Here is a 26,692-nt window from a genome sequence, read left to right as displayed (position 1 = left end):
TAGACATAGACATAGACATAGACATAGACATAGACATAGACATAGACAGACATAGACAAAGACATAGACAGACATAGACACAGACATTCACATAGACATTTAATCCCTATAACATAAGTACTATTATCATCCCCATTTTATATACAAGGGGCCTGAAGCACAGAGCGTTTAAATGATTTACCAATATGACAGAGTCAGCAAGAGCCAGGATTAAAACTGAGACAGTACGAGCCCCAGAATCCATGCTCTTACCATCCCATCCCACCCTGCTATACCACCTCAATAAAAGAGGAGGTGAGCAATAAAGGTGGATGAATTTTAGGATGGATGGATGGATGAATGAAACAATCAATTGATGGATTGATAGATAATTTGATAGACTGATTTATAGATCAATTATTTGGGTTCACTCTCTCTGAAACTGAGAAAGGAAACTGACTTAGTAGTGAGCACCTCTCTGCTCTGACACTCTGTTAGGTGCTTTTACATATTTCTTACTGAATCATAGTAATAATCCTGTAATATGCCTCATATTGCCTCGTTTTGAAGATGTGGAAACTGGATTTTGTAAATTTGATGTTAATTCTTGGAAAAATCCTGGGATTCGAAATGATGCCTCGCAGAGTTCAAGCTCAATATATACTCGTTGAAAGAAAGATTGTAAAGTAGTCTTTTGAAATTTAGAAAAGGAAATAGTAAGAATTAGTCACCAATATGGTTTCCTTAAAGCAAATAATGCCAAGCCAATCTCATTTTCTTTTTTGCTTGGTTTTAAACAGGTATATGAGAGATACACTATGGACAAAGTATTCCTGGATTTCACCAAAGGTACTAACAAGGTTATTCAAAATATCTTTGTGAATAAGATGGAGAAATGTAGTTTTCATAATGACACAAATGTGTGAATTTGAAGGCAGTCAAATAATACAACCAGAGATTTCAGTTTCAATCTCAGGTAGTGAGAATGGTGTCTATTGCTGAACCCAAACAAGGACTTGGATAATGTCATGTTGGTCAGATTTGTGAAAAACAAGAAGCTAGCAGAGACCACAATCATGTTGGTTTAAACAAAGATGATTTTATTTTAAACAGAGTGAATAAAAAATTTACTTTATAATGAAGGCACAGGAGAAATGAGGTTTAGGAACTGCCAGGGTTTTCTTTAAAAGGTGATTTAGTGGTGGGCACCTAATGCAAGTCAACGCGGCACATAGCTTCCAAAAAGAGTGAAAACTTAAGACTTCATTAAGGGAACTCTGTTACTCAAGACAAGTTAACTACCATCACACTGTGCTGCTGCCCTGGCAGACCCCTACAACATGCAGTACTTATCAAGTGCTTGCTATGTGCCAGGCACTCTACTGTATTCACACATTTAATTCTCTCGACAATTTTAAAGGTAGGAATTACTATTATATGTCCATTATCCCCAATTTACAGACGAAAAAACTCTGAAACACAGAAGTAAACTTTTACTCAAGTAAAAGTTAGGTTTTTACCTACCCTGTCAGCCACCCAAGGACTCCTACCCACCCGATCAGCCACCCTTGGACTCCAGGCACCAAATTATAAAACTAGACCATTTGCAATAATATCTCTGAGTGAGTTCCTAAATTAATTTCTTTTTGGATATGCCCCCAAGGGGGTTATTTGCATTCAAACATGTAACTCAAACTGAGCTGGCAAATTAGAAAACAATTACTCGTCCTTGGTTAAATCATGCCACCATTTTTTTTTAATCCTCTTACTGCATTTGTGAATCACAGTCACACTCTTCTAACTTTAAGAGGACTTTTGGGAGGGGGTCAAAACTACTATCAGTAACTCAGTCATGCAGGGGTGCTACTTACCTATAGAAGGAACATTTCAGACTCAGAAACACCTTAGGCTTAGAAACATGGAGTGGGAAAAATAAATGCTACGTAAGAGACTATACTAAATGCAATCTTAACTTTTAACTTTAAGGCACTGAAAAATAATATTTTAATCAAATATTACATTCAACTACTATTGCTATTGGGATAAAGTGATATATTTAGTAAAAATAATGTAACCAGCTATCATAAAATGATTGACATTTCTCAAATGTACAGCTTTCGCATGTGCATGTTGCTTTAAGATGCTTCATGTGGTTACTGTTAAAATAAGTATGTAAGATTTATTGAACAATACAGTAAACAACCACAAAAAGCATGTATAAATTGTTAGTGGATTCGGCTACTTATGGCAGAAGTCATTGGTGGACTGTGTTTCATCAGAACATTCACTCTCCCACTGAAAAATGAAACATTTTGTAATATACAAACAAGAAACATGGTTCTTTTCCCTCTTACTGAGTTTATACTTTCCTTCCCATAGAAAAATCAAAGAAAGAAAAATATACAACTTTCTCAACGCATTTGTAAGGAAGAAAACTACAACTGAAAATAAGTCAATTGTATAACACATTATTATAAGAATTTAGCCATTTCTCCTGAGTAATATAAAAGCTAGAAAATACTCAAAGACACATGTGACATTGATATTCACACAAGTGAAAGTCAAGAACATGAATTAGTAACAGAAGGCATTTCCATAAATAGCATTTATTTCTTACTTATATTTTGACCTCTATATTCTGTGCCATTATGGGCTCTCAATGACAAAAGGCTACAAACAAAATTGCTGATAGTGCTCATCAGCTACATCAGATCCCTGAGTTTATTATTATTATTATTATTATCGGCAATATGTGGTTTGCTCTCTTAAAAATGGATGTACATTCCAAAGATATTTGTTAGCTTCATCAATTTATTGATTACTGAGATGTTCACATTAAAAGCGTGGAAAACAGTGAGAAACATAAAGATGTGAAACAATTACCTATAATTCTATGGAGAGACAACCATGGGTAATATTAGCTTTACTTCCTTCTTTGGTGCTATCTCTTTATGTCATTTCTAGCATAGTTTATAACTGTGCCTTTAAATTAGTATGATATAAGAAGCATTTCCCACACAATAAAAAATATGTGGCAAATTTAATTTTTAGTGAATACAGAATATTCCAAAATAAGTTTTTACTTGTTTCTCTAACGCCAGATGTGTATGTGCTTTGCGCTATTTCATGATTGTGAACAACTCTGCAATTGTGTACTCATCATTGTCTTTATCTTGATTCCTCTAAAGACATTTACCCAGGACTCCAAGAATGAATATTTCAAATAGAATTATCGAGTCACTAAGAATGACACTTTAAGGCTCTATATGCCTATTGAGCAATTGCTTTTTGCACAGCAGGGAATGAACCTGTATGTCTTACTATGCCTTAGGTAACACTAATTATTATTCATTTTTATAAGTATTTGAATGATTAAAAAGAGAAAAACATGTTTCAGTCATTTTATTTGGTTATATTTAATTTCTAGTAAGACAATATTTTTCATACATGAATTTGACCTTATGTTTTCAGCTTTTGTGAAGTATTTCAAGTTAATACATTGAAGTTGCTATAATTTTTTACTGACCTATTTTAATAGTCTCTTTGTAAAATAACTACTATTACCAGCAGTTATTCTTGGAAATATATTCCCCACCTTATATTTTCAATTTATTTACATTGTTTTAACATTAGAGTTGTTCTACTATATAGCAGGGATTGTTATCTCCAGTACTTAAAAAACAATTTCATGTATACTTGAAGATAAACTTTAGAATTTGTTAAATTCTGAAGATAACCCTGTTGAAATGGTGTTCTGAATTCTGTAGAAAGTTAATAGGAGAAAATTTTACATCTTCACTATAATATTGAGTCTTCCTAGCCAAGAAAGTTGTATAGGTTTTGTGTATGTAAGCCCCATACACATCTTGTTACTGTTATCCCTAGATACATTATATTTCATGCTGCTGTTAACTATGCATAGAATCTCTTCATCACATTTTCAATTATATAGGCAAGTACACTGATTTCATATTTGGTCAGATGCTTAACTCTATAACTTGTATAGAGTTTAAAATTTTATTTTAAATATTATTATTTTAATTTCATATTTAGTATTTTAGTACTTTTTTCAGTCTAAGAAATATAACCATTTAAGTAAACAACCTGTACTTGTTAGCGTGCATTCAGAGACCCATTTTATCCTCTATTTTAGATAACAGAATGTTAAATTATATACAATTATGTTTTTCACAATTTCTCTCACTTTCTCATAATTCCAAATTTCTGTGTTTTAGAGCATGTTTCTATACTTTGATGTGTTTAAAAAGTAAGTTGAAACCAACAATTACTTCTATTTTTCAAATACATTATCTATCAATGGCCACCAAAAAGGGCCAATCCTGGAGCCACGAAGATCCAGGCCAGCATTTTGATTTTCCTTTTTTGTTTCCGTTCATTAAATTGAACAGAGTACTGAGACTTAAATAAACTCAGACATTCCAATGTCTGGATTTTTTCTCTTTCCAAAGTTAGCAAATGAGAAAAGAAAAACAATTCACAATAGAGGAAAGAAAAATCATTAAAAAGGAAAATGTAAATTTATAAATTTAGAGATTTAAGTTGTGTACATATGATTCTGTGTGTGACAGAGAGAGAAAGACAGAGAGAGAGAGAGAGAGAAAGAGAGAGAGAGACAGAGACTGTTCACTTAGTTTCTTTTCCTAGCCAGGAATATTGTAAACATAAAATGTGAAGTTAGAGAAAAGGAGAATAAGCAATTATTCTGTGAGAGCTATGGAAACGATATTGATAATCAGAAGATTCCAATCTGAGCCTCATCAATGAGCTATGTGAACTGGGGAAAACATGTTAAACTAGAACTAAGGTAGGTACCGTCAGGCGATGGAAGCAGTGAGCAACATGCCAAAACTACTGCGGATTGTCCAGGTGAGGATGGCCAGAAGCAGCTGGTCAACAAGGAATGATCCAGAATGCTAAACAGCTGGTGGAAATCAGGACTCAGCAGGGATGTCAGCTGTCAGCACTGGGAGAGAGGTGGAGTCAGCCCTTACTAGAAATATCAGTTGATGCAAAATCAAAGACTCAAGGAAGGTCCATGCTGGAGAGCCAAAGCTAAGAGGAGATAAGAATAGAACTCAAGTGGGCAAAGTACAGAGCAGAACTCAGTCTGACCCAAAGGCAAGCAGAAAATTGGGCAGGACAGGAATGAGTCAGGGAGTCCGAGGAGCAAACCAGATTTGACTGAGTCAAACTCCAGATTCTCCATCCAATTCCAAAGTCAAGAGCGAAACAAGGTCAGCCAGAAAAGTCTGCAGAACTGTACCTTCCCCCTCCCAAAAAAGAAGGCCTTTAGCATTGACTTGTGGAGTCTTCCACCACGTTTCAAGGGATCTTTGGCCTATGATACTATTAAATTCTAAGTTCTTACACTTAGGAAGGGGTTAAATTTGATGATATCCAAACTTCTATCCAGCTCCCCAAGTGTTTAGGACTCTAACATTCTATAAATCTAAAAATACACATTAAGTTCCAATGGAGAAACGAGGGTATTAAATGTTTTATCCAGGGAAACAGAGTTTACTGGACTCCCTCCCACCACCATCATCCCCTCCATATACAAACATATAAATATCTCACAACCACCACCTAATTCTTCCTCCTAAAAGGTAGTGTGGAATGGTTTATAGCCCTCTTGGAAAAAAAAAAAAACTGAGATGACATTCCATTCCATCCTGACTCACTTAAAGACATCATTTGATTCTCAGTCACAAAGAATTCTCCTAACAGGGTGGAAAAAGCCTTGGTCACGAGGAGATTGCCTGGAGTTGCAGTGGTTCCCTTTGCATTCTCTAAGCCAAAGGGATGCTTTCCAGAGTTGTGTTTCTTTCTTTCTTTTACCTTCCAGGCTGATTTTATAGTAACAAAACACAGCCACTTAAATCTATCTCCAAATAACCAACATTCAGAAAATGTACCACATAAAATATAGACATTTTACAAGGGACCATCTATTAGCTGATAATGGCAGCACTGCCAAGGAATGCATAAGAAAACAAATGTGACCCTCACCAAACGTCAGATCCATTTATCCAAATTAGCCCCTCTGCAGTGAATGCCATGATATGATTCAAAGAATTATGAGGGGTTGGAAGGAGGTTACAATAAACTAAATATGTAGGTTGAGGATACATATAAAGCTTATGAAATGCAGCCTCATAAGATGTTAATAGAAGTCAGAAAAAAAAAAGTTGGCAGAAGAGATTTTAAAATGTGATCATATGGAAAAAGAACATTACACCAACACAAAAAGTTTCAGAGGGCGAAAACAATAAGTTTCTCTATGTATATTAAAAACGTGTAGATATGGGAGAGTGGAGGGTTGCCAGGTGGAGAGAAACGTGGAATTCATCGGATTTAAAAGACACTTCCATAACCTCCCAGCCCTGGGCAAATGTGTCAGGAAGGGGATCTTCATCTCTGGGGCTCCTGACTGCTCTCAGCTTCTCATTTCGTCCCTCTTCACTCACCTTAGGCAGCCAGTATTTGGATGATTTCTCTGTTTTCTCCACATTAAAATCTAAACTGAGGCAAAGATCTGGGAAAATGTATTTACACTAAGGAATCAGAGTTCAAGCTTTAACCCTCCTTGTGTTGTTTGAAACTTAAGAGTATACAGACTTTTAACCCACCCCCACTCCCCCACAAAATCTTTAACTGTAAAACCTTTGAAATCAGCAAACTATGTGTAAGGAAGAATTAAATTCCATGGAATAAAGTTCCTTCCATGCCTTCTAAATTGTATTATATAGGTAACCACTGACAAAAATCCTCCCGGTTCTCTAAGAAACCTTGTGCTCAATAAAGCCTTCATGCAAGTAAGTGAAATCCAACTAGGACTGTAATATATCACACCCATTTATTGTTTAATTTTAAAACAGTTCAAAGTGTGAAAAGCACAGTAGAGGCAGAAAGATGGGGTAGGCCAAAAAAGGAAGGAGGGAGAAATAAAATTGAGGATTTAGGAAAGGGGGAAAGGCCAAGGAAGATGACACAGATGTTAGAAATTAAACATGAGAAAATAAAAAATGAGGAAATTACAGATAGTACTTAACTTAAAAGTCAACAGTTTTTAGGAAGACTAGAGATACCAAATAAAACAGTGAAAAACGTACACATAAAAATGGCACAGGAGAAGTCATGGTGTATTTGACTAAAGTGCTTAAAGATACTGCTGAAGCTTTTCATGGAGGCTATTAAGACAGGGTGGCAATTAAGGAACACACAAAAAGTGTTTCATTCGTTATGAAAGTATAGACACAAATGCAAGGAATAACTCCAGCGGAGTGTTCACAAATTCTAAATTCATTACCCACAATGCAGAACAAGTATCTCTTGAAAGGGAATAGAATAGGGGCTATTAAGGTACTCTTTCAGTTAAAAAGAAAAAAAAGAAAATGAGCACTATTAATAGTCTTAATTAGGAAATTAGTACAAAATAAAATGTATTCCTAAGTCCTATGAGCTATTTCTATTTTTTCAAAAAGTTGAATAAATTATTTATCCACCTACAACAAGGCCATGCAGGCTAATGAAAATGTCATGCTTTGCTTTTGGTAAAAGTAAATTGCTACTATAATGTTAGTCATATCATCCTTATTAGGATGTCTGATTGGCAGTTAAAAATAACTTTCCTAAACACAAATTGTGAAAGTTGAGTCTTATAATAATTACAGTTTGGCAGAAAAAAAAATCTTAGAAATAAGGTTCATGAATTTAAAACTAATACAGAACTTGCTAAAGCAAACAATTGGGGAACTAAAGTTTATGATTTTCCAGGATTAAGATCTTCCTTAGAGGGATCCCAAAAATAGAAAGAATGAATAAGACCTAGTATTTGCTAGCACAACAGAGTAGCTACAGTAAAATATAATTTCATTGTACACTTTTAAATAACTAAAAGAGTATAACTAGATTGTTGAGACACAAAGGATAAATGTGTGGGCTGATGGGTACCACCATCTACCATGATATGATTATTACACATTGCATGCCTGTATCAAAATATCTCATGCTACCCATAAATTTATAGATGTACATACACTATGTACTCCAAAAATTAAAACTTTTTTAAAAAAAGATTTTCCTCAAATAGGCTGAGTACTGCTGCACGCTCAAACTGTGCTGGCTGTTTTCATGCCTGTTCTGTGTTTGTTGTTGTTGTTGTTTGTTTGTTTGTTTTTCTTACAGTCTCACTCTGTCTCCAGGCTGGAGTGCAGTGGCACGATCTTGGTTCACTGCAACCTTCGCCTCGCAGGTTCAAGCGACTCCCCTGCCTCGGCCTCCCAAGTTGCTGGGACTACAGGTGTGCACCACCACGCCCAGCTATTTTTTTGTATTTTAGTAGAGATGGGGTTTCACCGTATTAGGCAGGATGGTATTGATCTCCTGACCTCGTGATCCACCTGCCTTGGCCTCCCAAAGTGCTGGGATTACAGGCATGAGCCACCGTGCCCAGCCTGTCTGTTCTGTTTTTTAATCCTCTTTGTGATGTAGGTATTTTTACATGTATGATATATGAGAACCTGAAGCTCAAGGCTGATCACGGAAAGACTAGGTTCTCAAATTCAGATCTTCTGATATTCTCTGACCATGAGACAGGTTCTCTAGTTCATTCAAAGTCCTCACTTCCAGCTACCACTGCTCTTTTCTGTTTTGTAGAATCTGTCATCGTGGATTCTTGTTTTTTCCCTTTGGCGAGTTCTGCCATACTTGGATAACTTGCCCATCATTGCTTCACATGTTCATTAACTGAGAGAACATTTACTGAGTGCCAAATAGGTGCTAGAAATAAAAATCCAGAAGATATATTCTCTGCCATAAGAAATTCACTGTCTTGTCAAGGAGGAAGAGAAGTAAATGACTGATGACAGCCGAGTGGGGTAAATGCTGTGATGCAGCGACACAGGAGGGGCTGCTTGAAACAGACTAGTGAGACCGGAAAAGCTCCTAAAACTTGTGCTTATTTTAAAGGACTGATAGCGGGTAGTGAGACAAAGAAGTTCCACCATTTGAGTGTCAAATAATGAGCATGTGGGGAAACATGGAGGACTGAAAGACCAGGCCACATTAAAAGTAGTAGCACTGGGCTCTGTGTGACCCAGGCAAGGGTGACACGGCAGGAGGTGCATGTGTTCAGGTAAAAAGGTTTGAACTTTATCCTTCAAGCTATAGAAACAAGGCATGGTGACTCAGCCCTGTAATCCCAGCACTTCAGGAGGCCGGAGCAGGAGGATTATCTGAAGCCAGGAGTTCAAGAACAGCCAAAGCAACATAGGGAAACCCCACTCCCCCACCCCACCAACCATCTTTTTAAAAAATTTATATTTTAAATTAGGCAGGCATGTTGGCTTGCACCTGTAGTCTTAGCTACTTGGGAGACTGAAGCAGGAGGATTTCTTGAGCCTAGGAAAAGGCTAAAGTGAACTATGATCACACTACTGCACTCTAGCCTGGGTGACAGAGTGAGACCTTGTCTCAAAAAAAAGTATTGTTTTTGAAAGGTGTAGAGAGCCCCAGAAGGACCTAGCCAGGACAGTGAAATGGTCATATTGGCTTAAGAGTGCCAAGTTGTCAGTTTTTTTACATTGACATTCAGTATAGGGACCTTTGAAGTTACAGTTGCTCCATCAAGAGCCAAGAAATGTCCCAGGTCCAATTCTCCAATATTTTGTATAAATCTATTCAAAATAATTTGATATCCAATTTTGAAAATGATCAAATTAGAGGAAAGTAACTAAAAAACTTTTTTTTTGTGTGTGTGAGACAGAGTCTGGCTCTGTCACCCAGGCTGGAGTGTGGTGGCGTGATCTCGGCTCACTGCAACCTCCGCCTCCTGGGTTGAAGCGATTCTCCTTCCTCAGCCTCTTGAGTAGCTACAGGCACCTGCCACCACACCCAGCTAATTTTTGTATTTTTAGTAGAGATAGGGTTTCACCATGTTGGCCAGCCTGGTCTCGAACTCCTGACCTCAGGTGATCTGCCCGCCTCAGCCTCCTAGAGTGCTAGGATTACAGGTGTGAACCACTGTGCCCAACCAGCCACTGCACCCAGCCTAAATGCTTGATTCAATTCAACAAATACTTGTTTGGCTGATATAGGGCATTTAACTCCACAATGCAGTAAATGGAAAATAAGTAAACAGACAATTAACAATCGAAAACTTAATGTAAGAAAAAAACCGAATCATTCAAAACCAAAAATATTTATTTTACTAAAGGAATTGTCATGGTATTTTAAAAGGCGAACTTATCTAATGCTGTTAGTTTTATTTATGATGACATAATGTAAACAACTTTTTACAAATATCTTCACTAGGACTAAATTGACATATACTTGCTTTACATGTATAACATTTTTCCAAAAGCAGTTTAAAAATTGTCATCTGCATCTCTCCAAACTACAGATAGTCCTTAACTTATGAAGGTGTTATGTCCCAATAAAACTATCATTAAATTCTAAATATCATAAGTCAAAAATGCATTTAATACACCTAACCTACCAAAATGAGAGCTGCAGCTCACTGCTGCCACACAGCATCACAACAGAGTACTTTGCTGCATATATGGCTACCCTGGAAAAATATCCAAATTCACAGCATGGTTTCTTTCCCAAAGTGGCTGGGACTATAGGTACATGCCACCAGGGCCAGTTAAATATTTTATTTTAATTTTTGTAGCGACATACGGTCTTGCTGTGTTGTCCAGGATCACAGTAGAGTTTCTAATGAATGTGTATCACTTTACCACATGGCAAATTAAAAAAATTGTAAGTCAAATAGAATTGTAAGTTGGGGACCATCTAAACTTCTTTTCTTCTCCCATGATTTTATTTTCATGCTACAAAAGTACACTCACATCAATATTTCCTTCTTTCAACTTTTTCCTTCAAGTGCCTAATTCTGTTTATCCTTCAAGATTTATCTTAGATGGCACCATCTTCAGGAAGCCTTCCCTGATTTCCCAGATTAAAGGAGTTGCTCCGCTTCTGGGCTCCCAATCCACTGTGCATATGATTACCTGGGTAATTTCCACACTCTACTTAAATCAATGCTTTCTGGAAATAGTTTATTTTCCTAATTAGACCATGAACTCCTTAAAAGCCCAGGCTTCATCTTTCAGCTCTGCATCTGCAGGACAAGGGCACACAGTCAGTGGCCAATAAATGTTGGTGAAGAGAGGAAGAGAGAGGGAATAAAATAAATTTTATGTCTATTTTCTCCATCAATTCTCTTCTCCTTCATCCTCCTGTCATGTCTTCCTATTACTTCTCTCCAAACACTAATACATCATCTTTATCCTTCTTTTCCTAGTTTCAATTCACAACTTGCAATATCTCTCTTGGGGTCCTAACTATTGCAAAAATGCTGATCTGGTGTGTGAGTAGCACAGGTTTGAGTTTGTTGCTCCTTAGCATTGCAAAGAAGAGGATTGTTTTATCTGGCGCTGGATTAGTCTCCATTATATCTCCTCTTCTGTTTTAGCTAGGGATTTTTAACATGATTGAGTTTTACCTAGTTTTCAATGTTAGCAGCTGGGTAAACATACTTTCTGCAACACCCTGGATAAAATGGCAAACTCCAGGGGAAAGTCTTCTACCTTTAGATTAATAAAAAAGACTTGCTCACAGCCCTGGCTGGGGAATAGTAACACCTGAGAGCATTTGAGGGGAATTGTGTGTGCTGGCTGTGGAAAACACAGCTGATGACCAAAACAGGCAGCTGCCGTCCTGAGTGAGGCTGACCGCCCTCAGAGAGTAGCTTCAAACTGTACTTAGCAAGAATAACAGACAAGTGAGGTAAGTGACTGACAACTCTGGTAGGTACTTCCAAAAAAGCCTGCACGTTTCATAGGAGAATCACCTGATTCTAAAAAACATAAATGAAGGCTTACAAGGGACAGGAGGGGAGTATTCAGAAATTGCTCAGGGAAAATACTTTGGAAGGAAGATCTTGAAACACAATAGGAAATTCACGTGTATATTTATAAGAGCCAACTTGGTAAAAATCCATGAATGCTTCTGTTTTCACTGTCTTCAAATTGGGTACAAAGGATGAGAAACCTTTTTAAAATAAATACAGTGAGTTCATCAATCCTAGAGTTTGTTTTTAAACTTACCTGCTGTGCAGATTCACTCTCATGAATCCCTCCTTATTTTTACATGTTTTAAAGATTTTCTAAAATAAAAATATCAGGCAAGGAAAGTGCCTATAAGTATTAAAGGAAAGTGCTTGTGATGTAAGGGTTAATAGAAGACAACAGGCAAAAACACAATAGACTCACATGGTAAAGTCGATTATCTGTGAGTGGCTACAGTTACTAAAAATATGTTTTTACTATGGAAATGACTGGCAAACCACATTTAAAAAATTGGAGCATGTATATCAACATGTTGAAAAAATACAATAAATGAGTAACAGGCATAGCCTGTAACTGCAAGACTTCTGCAAAATAGAAATTTTTAAAAAGTGGTTATTATGAAAAATATGGAAAACTAACTTCTTAGGCTCACTGAAACAAATGTGTTAAGGAATAGTTCAAAAATAACCACTACCAATGTCTTCTAGAAAGTCTGCAATGGTTACCAAGTGAAAATTCAGGAGGGCAGGGATTCTTTACTGTATTTTACTGCTATATTACTAGTGCTCAGAACAGTTCATGGTACACAGTAGGTGTTCGATAAATACTTGTTGAATACGTGAGAGACTGAATAAATGGAGGAGAAGCATAGACCATTTCAACCTAGCCCTCTGGTCTCTCCAGGTAAGAAACAGGGTCTTCCTGACTCCATGTTGCTGAAATGCTTTGACCTCTCCTCTACTAGGTAGAGTACTCCCTCCCTTGATGCTCTCTCTTCAAGTTAGAGAGAAAAAAGTTGCTAATAAGCAAATCCATTTTATGCACCCCCCCCCACAAAGAAAATCCTTTATTTCACAAGTTTAATAAGCTACTTTGTCATAAAGGCTTTCATGATTTCATGACAAGATCTGCCTGCCATGGGCTCCCACTCTCTCTGAACCAACCTAACACCCCTCTTCTCTTGCTCCCCTAGATCCAAGCACACCGTCCTCTGAGTTACGCCATAAACTCTGCCTGGAATACATCTCCCAGATGCCTGCCAGCCTCCCTCAGACATTTTCTCTCATTTCTTGCAGGCTTCTGCTCAAATGTCACTTTCACAGAGAAGCCCTCTGTGACCAGGCTAAATGAAAAACCCAGCTTCACACTTAACTTCTGGCATTCTTCCTTGTCCTGGCCTGCATTATTTTTCATGGATACACTTGGTCTGCTTCATTCACTTCTCTATCCCCAATGCTTGCAAGAGTGCCTACTACACAGTTAGTGCTCAATAAATATTTCTTGAGCGCATAAACAAACAAGGACACAGTCATATTTTATGTGCCACTTCAGGGAAGCAATATGAGAGATGAAAAAGGTGTTGCATTTTGAATCCCATTTCTAACTACTCACTATGTGCCTGACCTGGAGACCACCTCCCTAAATGTCAGAATTTTCATATCAAGTGGGAATAGTAACACTTACTTGGCATGTACTTGGCAGCCACCAAAGGCTGGTTCCACCCCTTCCTTTCTCCCTAGCTTTTTTGTGGCTGTGAGCTAATGTAACACTTTTGTTAGGAAATAAAATGCCTGCAAGTTCTGAGGTGACTGTGCAATGCATGTGCTGAGCAAGACAAGAATGTTGAGAAGGCCCTGGAGCAGTATCATTCATAATGACAACCAACATTGGTTGTACTTCCGTTTGACAAGAGACAAGGCACAAAAAGGACAACCTTCTTTCCTAAAGGTGCCATCAACTGACTGGGAACAGAGGCTTCTAGAACTGGCCTTGAAACATGACTAAGTTTCAGAATAGTGGTAATCCTGAGAAGCATTTCAGAAAGGAAACTAAACCAATTGGGAGGGTGACTATAGCAGGGACGTCCTTTGGAAACATGTTAAAAGAAGGGTGGACAGGAAAGGTGATGTCAGATTATGGAAGACCCCGCATGCCAGGCTGGAGGCTATGTCTAATCATGTAATTTATGAAGCACCACTAATATTTTTGAATACTGGAAAAACAGAATCATATAATCAAAATGACAAATTTTAAAGAAACTGTAGAGACTTCTCAAAGCCAAGCACTAAGCAGTACTAATGATTCCAGTGCTATTTGTTTGGAAAAATAAATGATAAGCTTATAAACTGGAATGAATCAATATTCTAATTTTAATCTTCCCAGATCATCATTATTTGAACTACCTTGGAGGAGAAGAGATGTGCTAGAAAAGACTTGGAGAACTGCAACCCATAAGAAAGTACCAAAAAATGTCAGCGCACTAGCAGAAGAGAGCACAAAAGCTAGCCTCCAAGCAGCCAAGGGCTCTATCTGTGGTCTGTGTTTTAACAGCAGTACCAATGATGATGTGACCTCCTTATGAAATTTCCTCTCCTAGGACTACCCCCTCCTCCAACCCAGTCTCTTCCTTGCACACTGATTCCTTACTTATTGTTAAGTCTGAACAAAAATATAACAATCTTATGAATACCAAAGCTGAAACTTCTACTTCTGTGTATAAAAGAACAGAAAGAAGGTTGCAGATTATTTAATTCACACCAAAGAGGGAAAATGGAAATGAGTATGTTACAGATGCTACTATTCCACAGTTGAACTCCATTACAGAATTTAACAAGGAATAAAAGTTTTAAAACATAGGAAACCAATCTAGGTATATTTTTCTTGGGATCTGCTCTTCTCGCAGCATGGTCATCATTTATTCAGATTATCAAAGAGCTTCTGATAAGGTACTCACAAGTGGCTATTATTGAAACTTGGTAACCATAGTGTGAAAGGAAAAAGTTTTATCAATTAATTATATGAATTACAAATGATTGAGAGGCATAGAGGCAAAAAGAAGAAATAAATGGGCAATTCTCATGTGGAGAAAAGTTATTCATTGAGGGCTCTGGGGCTCTGCGGTAGAATCAGAGTTATATTTAACTAGGGACCAGAAAAGGGCACCCAGTTCTCCTTCCCCCATTCTGTGTCTATCAGTCCCACAACACACAGTCCCTATTGATGTGAACAGCATTTGGCACATGGAAAAGATACAGGCAGTGTTTAAAATCACAAAAGTGTTTAAAGTTACAAAAGTATTTCAAATCCAGGAAAGAGAAAATAGATAGATGAATGTTGATTCAGATATTTCTGCAGACATAACCAAATACAAAGACAACAAAAATAAAAACAGCAGAATTTTAGTTTTATCTTATAATTTTGATGTATACTACATAGAAACACATGAGCCTTTTCAAAAGACTGGATATGGTATTTAAACAAAATTACCTAATTTATTGGCATGATGAGAGCAAATTTTCAATAGAAGAAAAATTCATGTGGGCATTTCGATCCACAAAAGCCACAAAGCCTATTTGTACAGATTCAGAAGACATGTAAAGGCAAACAAAAAGTGAAACTGACATGGAACAGTAAGAATAATTACTTTTTTTCAGACAAACTTGAAAAATTGGTACAGGTATTACAAATAAATAACCTGACATTAATGGAAAAATTTGGCATTTGCAAAGATCCAGAAATAACATCATGATTCACAGGAGTGGCTCAGAAATGCAAACCAACTCTTGGTTTCACCTCTCTTTGCCTTGTTTTCCTTACATGTAAAATGGAAATAACAGAACTTACCTCACAGGATGATTATGAGGATTAAATGAGATAATATATCTAAAGCATTTAACACAGTGAAAGTATGAAATAATGTTAAATTATTATCGTTGTTGTTGTATTTATGATAAACTAAACCCAAACAGCTACAGGACACAGAGAAATAACCTAATTCAAGTCATGGTGACTTTCTTATTTATATCATTGTTATGACTCAGTACTTAACAAAGCATATAAAACGTGTTCAAGTGCTTCTAAACAAACAAACAAACAAAAAAACCCGCAGCTTTAAAATCGTTCCACTAGCCAGTTTTGTAAAATGGAAGAGAATTACAAATTGATCTCAAATAAGCCAAGAAAAAAACCCACAAAACACCAGATAAATGCTTATCATATATTAATTCTTAAATGGATGAATACAAGATCCAAACTTACCGTTCAGATAATATTTTAATAAGCTCTTTTCTATTCTGTACCCGAAGGTGGTTAGTTTTATACTTGGAGTCATCAATCAACTCAGGCAAATCCAAGATCTAAAAGGGAAAAATAATTTTCAAGTATAAGAAGTAGATTGTTCTTGTACCTGCCTATGGGTGCCAGTGTTCAGGTCTTGTCTCTCCCTTCTCAAGAACATTCCTTGCTGGTCTTTATGCCCCTCAACAAGGACATATGGAGGGAACAAGCACACAGTTAGGTTGGATCATGCTGGTGAAAGGATTTGTCATTCATAAGAGGCTTTTACTACATTTAAGCAAATATTCTTCCATATAGGAGAACAGCAAAAGATCCCCATAAGTCTTATGCTAAATATGAGAATATAGGAAATATGTTATCAGATTCCCACAGAAAAAAAATCTTGTTTAGAGGAAATAGGGAGAGAGATGCTAAACTGGGTAAAACGGACCAAATTTTAAAAACCAATATCATAAGTGCATACCTACATGTATCTTGTATACAGTCAACATGTACCTTGTAGATATATTCACTTATTTATTCCACATGTAAATAAAATACTGTGATCTTCCCAGGTTGTCCTATGCAAAATGTTCTAAAAGCTGCTAAAATAAAGTAAAAGCAAATACATTTGCCCAAATTCTCACCATTTAAACAATAGCAAATTAAAAGATCTTCTTCTTACAGAATTATCACTATCTTTTATTAATATATCTCCCTGAAGTAATACCAACTAGAAATGCTTTTATAGATTTCCTCTTTTGCTCCTCCTCAATAAGGGGAAAATCTATCTTGCAAGTCCCTCTGGACAACGTTCAATGTTAACAAGACCATAATGAAAGTACCAAGTGGATTTGGAATGGAAAAGTTTTACAAAGACTGTGTAGAGGCAGTGCTTGGCAGTTGTGTTGGAAAGTTACAAGGAGCATTTACAGCCTGGGGGCAGGCCATGGGGCCTACAGAAAGCTTCATTGTCTTTATTAATGTATTTGCAAAGGAGAGAGAAGTGAAGAAGATTCCCCTGAGTAAAGAGACCATCTCAGTGGTGTAATTTCTTTCACATGTTTCACTTATTTCCTTTAGGAATAATAAAGACAGCATTATTCTCCCAGATTTTAAAAACCAACACCACATACAGCACCCTTTCTAGAAATCTCCCTGTCACAACACCTGATCCAAGAATTGGCCTCAAGCCTTGTCTAGCAGTTAGACACCCTCCCTCCCTAAGAGTGAATAAGTCATTCCAAAAAAAAAAGCAAGTGTCTTCACTAAGTCACAGGTTAAATTTACAAACTTGGCCTTACCCAAAAAGCACCATCAGCAACAAAACATTACACAGTGACCACACTTAAGGGTAAATGGAATGCCCATGTGTCCGCTGTATTTGACTTAATGGGACTCTTTTCTGTTTCAAAGATGGTGTGAAATTGTTAGCCAAAGTAATAATCCTTCCATCTTCAACTATGCCAGCTAACATTCAAAATGTTTCTAGAGAGACAGCTTCAAGGACCGTGATCATAACTATTATTTTGGAGCTGAAATTTGAAAAGAGTGCTGCCTGGGATAAAACAAAACAATGTACATGAAAATGCTTGACATATTAAGCAGTAAATAAACGTGAAGTATTCCAACTAGGTACTGTTTCCCCCAAAATAAATTTTTTTTTTTTTTTTTTTTTGAGACAGAGTCTCACACTGTTGCCCAGGCTGGAGTGCAGTGGCACGATCTCAGCTCACTGCAACCTCCGCCTCCCAGGTTCAAGGGATTCTCCTGCCTCAGTCTCCTGAGTAGCTGGGATTACAGGCATGCACGTCATCATGCCCGGCTAATTTTTTGGATTTTTAGTAGAGACAGGTTTTCACCATGTTGGTCAGGCTTGTCTTGAACTCCTGACATCAAATGACCCACCCACTTCAGCATCCCAAAATGCTGGGATTACAGGCATGAACCACAGAGTGTGGCCAGAAATTTTTAAAAAGCATACATTGGTTCAAAAAAGAAAGGAGGCAGGGTTCTGCAAAAAAAAATGAAGAGACATGGCAAAAACAAAAAAAAAGAAAATAACAAAACACCATAAACTGAGTGACAAACATTTTCTAAAAAGGGGAAAAGAGAGAAAAAATAATGAAGACCCATGATAATAAAAACTGCAAGTGTTTTAACATACCTGTCATCTAAAGCCCCCCTTATAGCAGTATGGCGCTATTACCTCTCTAACATCACCTCTTACCATGCTCTCCTCCCTTGCTCATTGCTGCAGCCATTTCATCTTCTTGCTGGACCAGGAACATGTCTATTCCACTTCAGCCTCAGGAGTTTTAAAATAGCTATTCCTTTGCTTGGAACATCTTCCACCAGACATCTAGTTGACTAGCTCCTCCTTACCTTTGTTGAGTCGACTCAAATTCAACTTCTTAACGCAACTACCCTGATTACCCTACCCCCACCACAGGCCACCCACCCTACTCAACACTGACTCCCCTGATTCCCTCTTCCCTTGCCCATTTTTTCCCATAATATTTATCACCTAACATATTTATTATGTTTATTACTCCATATCTGTCTGCCCTGCTAAAATGTAAGCTTCACAAAGTCAAAATATTTTAAATGTTTTGTTCACTAGTATAGCCCAAATGCTTACATTCTTCAACTGACAAGCTCACAGATAAACAATGTGAACACTTCCAGGTGTATGATATTTCAGACATTATTCTATGCATATGCCTTATTCCATTGTGTCTAAAATCACTTTTTAGCTGCAGCCAGGCACGGTGGCTCACGCCTATAATCCCAGCACTTTTGGGAGGCCGAAGCGGGTGGATCACCTGAGGTCAGGAGTTGGAGACCAACCTGGCCAACATGGTGAAACCCCATCTCTACTAAAAATACAACAATTAGCCGGACATGACAGTGGGTGCCTGTAACCCCAGCTACTCAGGGGGCTGAGGCACAAGAATCATTTGAACCCAGGAGGCGGAGGTTGCTGTGAACCAAGATTGCACTACTACACTCCAGCCTGGGCAATAGTGTGAGACTCCATCTCGTAAATAAAAATAAATAAATAAAATATATAGGTGCTTCTTAAAAGCTATATGGTCTCTTGAAAGAGTTGTTTGTCAGGAGAAAATTATGAAGAGTTGTCACTGACTGTAAGTCATAATGTTCATATACACCGCCATCACTTTATGTGCATTACTGATACAACACATGTTAAGTTTAATTGCCATTTAAAATGGCATCCAGTATAATAGAAAATATAACTCGGTACTGAAATAAAAGATCTTTGCATATGCAGGAAGGGGCAGAAACAGAGAATCACTTGCAGCATAAGAACTACTGGAATCTAGTTTTTAGATAAAGGAAAAGGCAACATCTCTCTCGTGAAATATGAGGTTTCACAATTTCTCAACAAATTCAGATCATCTCATCTTCCCTCTGCCAGTATAAATGTTAAATAAGTATTTGCACAAGAATTTGTTGCAAACAAGTTTTCTGAGATGACAAAAACTGGTCCATAGTTAATATAGCCCCACTCCAGCTTTCTTTTCATTAGCGTTTGCCCCTTTTGTTTGTGTTTGTATATTTTTCCATCCTCTTACTTTAACTTGACAGTATCATTATATTTGATGTGAATTTCAAATATGCATTGGACAGCATAGAGTTGGGTCATTTTTTTCTGACAACTTGTTTTAATTCATAATATTAAGACCATTCACATTTAATGTTATTCATATTTTTGAATGACTTAGATCTATCAGTTTATTCTTTTTTCTTTTTATTCCTGTTTTGCTTTCTGGTCTTCTTTAGAGTTGTTACTATTACATTTACCTATTTTGATTTTGGCTATATTTTTGCATAGATGTTTAATGATAGATGTTTATTGCTTAGGGGATCATAATGCATATACTTTTCACAGGGTAGTTAGAATCAAAATTTTACCACTTCAAGTGGAATATAGCAAACTTACTACAATATAGTCCCTTTACTCTCCCCATTTTATGTTGTATTTATCTGTATGTTAGATCTACATACACCGAAAATCCCATCAGACAGTATCTTAATGTTTGCTTTCACCCATCAAATATTTCAAAGAATTCACTAGGAAAAGAATAGACCATTATATTCACCCAGATATTTACTATTTATGTTGTTTTTCCTTCATTGCTCATGTTTTCAGTTCCCTTCTGACAACACTTACCTGAAAAAAATTCCTTGAAAAATTATTTTAGAGCAAGTCAGCTGACTACAACTTCCATTAGTTTTCCTTTATACAGAATGTCTTTATTTAACCTTCATTTCTTAAGGATACTTCTACTGGATATTGAAATCTAGGTTGGCATTTCTTTCCACATGTTGTGCCACCTCTTCCCTAGCATTAATTTCTGACAAAAAAAAAAATGCAGTTAATTGAGTCACTGATCCCCCGTAGATAACACATTCTTTTTGTCCTCTGAGTGTTTTTCTGGATGATTTTTGTGTATCCATTGTGTTACAACTGCCTATAGTATTGAGTGCAGTAACATGTATATGCTGTACAGATTTATAGCCTAGGAGGAACAGGCTATCCCATATAGCCTAAGTGTGTAGCAGGCTATACCATCTAGGTTGGTGTAAGTACACTCCGATATTCACACGCCACCACCAACTGACACATTTCTCAGGACATATACCTGTTGTTAAGGGACACATTATGTATTCATGCATAGATTTGCTTCAGTTTATCCCATTTATGGTTTGCCGAAATTATTAAATCTATGGGCATTTAACTGTTACCAAATTTGGTATATATACAATTGTTATTTCTTCAAATATTTTCTAGCATGTACACTTTCTCCCCTCATTCTGGGACTACAATGACATAAATATCGGACTTTTTGTTATTGTTGCACAGGTTCCTGAGGATCTGTTATTTCTTGTTTTGAGTAGGAAGGAGCTATCTTTTGTTTTCTCTATTGTTCACATTGAATAATTTCTATTGATCTATCTTTAAGTTCCTTGTCATCTTCATTGCACTATTGAGCTCAACCGGTGAGGTGTAATTTTTTTCTTGGTTATTATACTTTTAAGTTTTTAATTTTCCCTTTGATTCTTCTTCATATCTTGTATTTCTTTGCGGAATATTTCTATATTCCATTTATTTAAATGGTATTTGTGATGCTTTTTAGAACATTGTTATAATAACTATGTAAACATCTTTGTAAGTTAATTCCAACATCTGCGTCATCTTCGCATTGGCATTGATGGCCTTTTCTCATGCAAGTTCTGGTTCTTCATATGCTGAGTAATAATGGATTGTATCCTGGACATTTTGAACATTATATTATGAGCCACTGAGTCTTGTTTAAATTCTAAGGAGAATTTTTACTCTTGCTGATTTAGCAGACAATTGACCTGGTTACATCCAAGCTGCCAGTTCTAACCCAACTTCTGTGTGCTCTGATTCTCCTGTTGATTAAGTTTTCAAAGCCTTTGCAGTGTTATTTGAATCTGACTAGTATGTGCCAAACCTAATGGTCATATGACAACCTGGGCAGTTGTCTATTTATTAATTCAGTTCCTATCATCTTTGGTATGCTGATTAGGATCAAATTAGTGCATATGCAAGTAAGGGATGATCCCAAGAGTTCATAAACAACATAAAGGATAGCATTGTCAAGATCTTCTCTTGGCAATCTCTCTAGCATTTTCCAGTTGCCCGGGGTTCCTGCTTTAGTTATCCCACTCCCCAGCATGGTTTCAGGGCAGAGGCCATGCAATGGGAGGATGGAGGGGAAAAAAGGAACACGGATTCACTCCTTTCTTTGGGATCACAGCTCAGCAATAAAGAAAGTTCTTCTTTCACAGAGTTGGCTCCTACTCATCTGCTGTTTCCAATACAGGATTACTTGGGGTCTGGGGCATAAGGAAATGGAAAGGAGACTGGGCGCGGTGGCTCAAGCCTGTAATCCCAACACTTTGGGAGGCCGAGACAGGTGGATCACGAGGTCAGGAGATCAAGACCATCCTGGCTAATTCGGTGAAACCCCGTCTCTACTAAAAAATACAAAAAAAAAAAAAACTAGCCGGGCGAGGTGGCGGGTGCCTGTAATCCCAGCTACTCGGGAGGCTGAGGCAGGAGAATGGCGTAAACCCGGGACGCGGAGCTTGCAGTGAGCTGAGATCCAGCCACTGCACTCCAGCCCGGGCGACAGAAGGAGACGCCGTCTCAAAAAAAAAAAAAAAGAAGAAGAAGAAGAAGAATCACTTGAACCAGGGAGGCACAGGCTGCAGTGAGCTGAGATCCGGCCACTGCACTCCAGCCTGAGAGACAGAGCGAGACTCCATCTCAAAAAAAAAAAAAAAAAAAAAGAAAATGGAAAGGAGGGGAAAACAAACTATATCCATACTCTCTCTGACATTACAGCTCACTTTTTCATGTTCTTTGCACCAGGAATAAAGAGCATTTCCTGGATATCTGCTGCCTTGCCTGGTGCTCACGTCCAGGTTTCAGGTTCAACTACACTCGAGTGAAGGATTAACTGGAGGGAAAAGCTGGTTAAGTTGACTGCCGGTTAGAAGTACTTCAAATCTGGGTGTTGTCCCCTAAATCTCTTACTATTTACTTTTCAAAGTCTTTTAATACATGCTTCATGGACTCAAGCAATTCTGTCCAGGTATGATCACCATGCTCAGGGTAAGTGGGAAAAGTGTATTTACTCTATCCTCCCCAGAACCAGAATCTTCACATCTAATTTTCATAGATGTCATTTATTAAGTGCATTTGAGCAAGGCCTATTCTAAGTGCTTCACTTCTCTAACATTTTGCAAACCCCTAAGTTGCATATAAATATAATTACATATTATAATCTTCATTTTATACATAGGAGAACAGATACTTCGAAAAGATGAAGGACCTTGACAGCATTCACCTACCTACTAACAAGACTTACAGTAGGCCTTAAACATTATACCTTGGATATATTATATTTTGGAGCAGGCGGTTTAAAAACCTGCTCCAAAATCACCTACAGTCCTTCTTAAAACTGAAGTTTCCTCTATCTCACCCCAGACATACTAAAGTAAAATCTTTGGGAATGGTGTTAAATAACATTCCTATGCATACTAAATTGAGAACCAATGTATAGTCTCTCCAATAAAAGAAGCCTTCAATCTACATTACTTTCAAAATGATGTCAATATTCAATATTTCACATAGGAATACCCATTAGGGGTGGCATCCATCAACTTAAAATAGCTTACATATGCTCACTTTCTTACTTTGCTGTATCATGGTAAGGAACATTAAGTAGGACTTGTTATGAACAAGATTCACTTTATACACAAGAAGATTTTCTGGAACCTCAGACTGGAACCCAACATTCTTACTGTCATCCAACTCCTTACAATGAAAGCACGCTAATACAGCTCCTCCCCAAGAATAATCAATCAATTATTATATGAATTCTATTTTGGAAAGAGACTAAGTAAGCATAAGTCAATTCCAATCATTTGTCACAGACAGTACTGCCACATTTCTCCCCAGGAAGTAAAGCTGTCCCATCTTTCCTGATGGAGCGTACTTGACAAAAAAACAGTTTTGAGGGCTCACTCTGAAGAACTGGGAACCCCATCTTCTATAAGCCCAGTTTGAATAACAAGGCCCTCAGTAATAAATAAATATGAGTTAAAAAAACAGCTTAGAAGAAATCCAAACACTACACATAACTGAGAAGGGAAGAAAACCTTGCATCAGAATGAAGGAACAGATGATTTTTCTTAGGTAAGAAGGTGTACATGTAAGGGTGTAATTACAAAGATTTGAAAAAGTCAATCAGATTGCAATATTCACACAGGATGCCTAGCTAATAATGTAAATAACTCAAGAATCCTGTACACATAAATCTCCTGAGAATCTCAAAGAGTTTTAAAGACATTGGATTAATGGCTCATAACAGGGATTATCATTCCTAACTTTCATATGGGAAAATCAAGGTCAAGTGTGCCATTCCTAAGGCCCTCCAATAGTCTCCTTTATAAGCAATGTGTTATAACACACCATAACAATAAGTCATATTCCAGTACTAAAACTTCTGACAAATGCTTTGAAATAAGAACCTTTGTTGAAAACTGCTCTTATGGATATTTATGAGGAAGTTCAAAAGTGTTAACTTGATCAGCAGTAATGAATCAAAAATACAAAGAATTCAGTACAGTTATTTTCAAAACTAAAGAGTATGTCAAGCAGTAATTTTCGCTGCCAGGTCCTCCCACCCCCAACCCCACCACTTTCTGGAGAAAGAAAACTCCAAAACATATGGCCCAGGAAGAAAATCTGTACTCGTTTATAGCAATGAACTGGCTTTTACATCTCTACAGTTAGAGTACGCAAATGACTTCACAGGCAACAGCTTCCGTATGTTTCATATTTTTAACATTGACCGTTCATAATAAAGATTCTTTGATCCCAGATCAAATGTTTGAATCGATTTTCCCTACATTTACTCAGAGTCACCATTTAAAAGGCTCCCCTCTTTCCCACCTCAGATGTTTCAGCCCTTCCTGCAATCAGAACTATCTCCATTTGTCACCTTCTCCATGGTTCTTCCCACCCCTTTGCTGTGGTTTTTAGCTCTGCTCCCTAACTTCTCATACAAAAGAGGCACAGTAATAAATAATTTTTGTACATAATAAGTTAACTACAGTAAATAAGATTGAGGATTTCATAGGCATCATTTTTTTTTTTTTTTTTTTTTTTTTTTTTTTTTACAGAGTCTCCCTCTGTCACCCAGGCTCCAGTGCCATGGTGCAATCTCAGGTCACTGCAACCTCTGACTCCCGGGTTCAAGCAATTCTCCTGCATCAGCTTCTCAAGTAGCTGGGACTACAGGTGCATGGCCACCACGCCCGGCTGTTTGTATTTTAGTAGAGACTGGATTTCACCATGTTGCTCAGGCTGGTCACGAACTCCTGAGCTCAGGCAATCTGCCCACCTCGGTCTGTCAAAGTGCTGGGATTGCAGGTGTGAGCCACCGCACCCGGCCCTCATAGTCATCTTTAATAACACTGAAAAGCTCATGGTAAAATTTAGTATAAAAACTAATTGTCTCTCAAAAAAAAAAAAAAAGAAAGAAAGAAAGAAAGAAATCCTTAGCGGGTAAGGCCTTTGGATATATTTAAGAAAAATAAAAAAAACATGAGATTCTATTCCCTGGATTAAAACTAGAAAAAATGAACAGAAACCTAAGTTCTAAAATTAAAATACCAAAGTCTTGGTAACTCATATAAACATCAAGTAAAGGAAAAGAAAAAAAAGTCTAGTAGGCCAGGTGCAGTGGTTCCACCTGTAATCCTAGAACTTTGGGAGGCTGAGGTGGGCAGATCGCTTGAGGTGAGGAGTTCGAGACCAGCCTGGCCAGCATGGTGAAACCTCATCTCTACTAAAAACACAAAAATAGCCAGGCATGGTGGCGTGCACCTGTAATCCCAGCTCCTCTGGAGGCTGAGTCAGGAGAATCGCTTGAAGCAATGAGGTGGAGGTTGCAGTGTTCCAAGATCACTAAGTCTAATAAATGCCACAAGTTTAGAATATCCCTAAGAATAAATTATCTAAAATGATTCCAAGGCCTTTATTTTAAGGCCTTGTTGAGAAGGAACAATTTTAATATAATCTTAATTCCTAAAACCTTGAAACATAAATTCTTCAGAAAGGTACTCATTAAATAAAGGTTAAGTTGAAAAACAGTTTCAAAATTTCCAGTAGTAAATAAAATAAATATGGGAGTAGCTTAACTATATATGGGTCCAATGAATCTGATATAGTAAAAGAAGAAGGTAGAGAAGGAAAAGAAGAAAGGAAGGCAGGAAGGGAAGGAGGGAGGGGAAAAAAGAAAAAAATACCAGTGTTAAAACTTCCATTAAAAATGATTTTTTCCCCCATTTTGTTTGGACTGATAGGCAGGTCAAGTTTTAGGACAATTTAAGCTACTACGATTCTTCATTTTAAAATGCAGTCAGATACCACAAAAAAAACACAGAATGCTAATTTGGACTCTGCCTTATCCTTTATAAGCATGAAAATCCTATACTTTTAGGTGCTAACACAGGAGGCCTAAGTTGGTTATGACCTGGGCAAAACTGAATTTTCCCTGGCTTTGTACAAGATCATAGACCAATCCCAATAATTATAGATTACCTTGCACACAGTGGCAAACTGCTGGTTATTTCCTGCTCCAACTACAATATAGCCATCCTTGGTTTTAAAAGCCTAAAAGAAATAAATAAATGGGTAAATATTATTTATATGTTGACAAGACCACAAAAGTTTACTTTAATTTCTAAAATATCTATATAGAAAGCTTGTTCTAAAGCAATGTTATTAATTCAATAATGATTAATTTGTATCTTTTTCATATATGTATATATATAGTATATCTTCCCCAAAATATATACTATATATATACACACTAGCTAAATGTCAAACATTCAATAGCCACATGTGACTAGTGGCTATTGTATTAGCCAGCACAGACAGAATATTTCCATCATCACAGAATAGATCTCTCTCTCTCAATATATATGTATCT

General features: G+C 37.2%; 1 protein-coding gene across 3 annotated transcripts in view; it reads right to left on the bottom strand.

Moving 5' to 3' along the window:
* Positions 1–26,692, bottom strand: part of SUGCT (succinyl-CoA:glutarate-CoA transferase) — a 740,869-nt gene that overhangs the window by 405,324 nt on the left and 308,853 nt on the right. For all 3 annotated transcript variants that reach the window (XM_023226370.2, XM_023226372.3, XM_023226369.2), the window contains 2 exons: positions 26,302–26,373; positions 16,113–16,210 (listed from right to left, as the gene is read on the bottom strand). In XM_023226370.2, coding sequence (XP_023082138.1) covers positions 16,113–16,210; positions 26,302–26,373 — 170 coding nt within the window. The remainder of the gene's footprint in view (positions 1–16,112; positions 16,211–26,301; positions 26,374–26,692) is intronic.

This window comes from Piliocolobus tephrosceles, chromosome 8 (assembly GCF_002776525.5).
Source record: "Piliocolobus tephrosceles isolate RC106 chromosome 8, ASM277652v3, whole genome shotgun sequence".
NCBI classification, from domain to species: domain Eukaryota; kingdom Metazoa; phylum Chordata; class Mammalia; order Primates; family Cercopithecidae; genus Piliocolobus; species Piliocolobus tephrosceles.
Note: the sequence above shows the minus strand (reverse complement) of the source record. Positions and strands in the feature narration are given on the sequence as shown.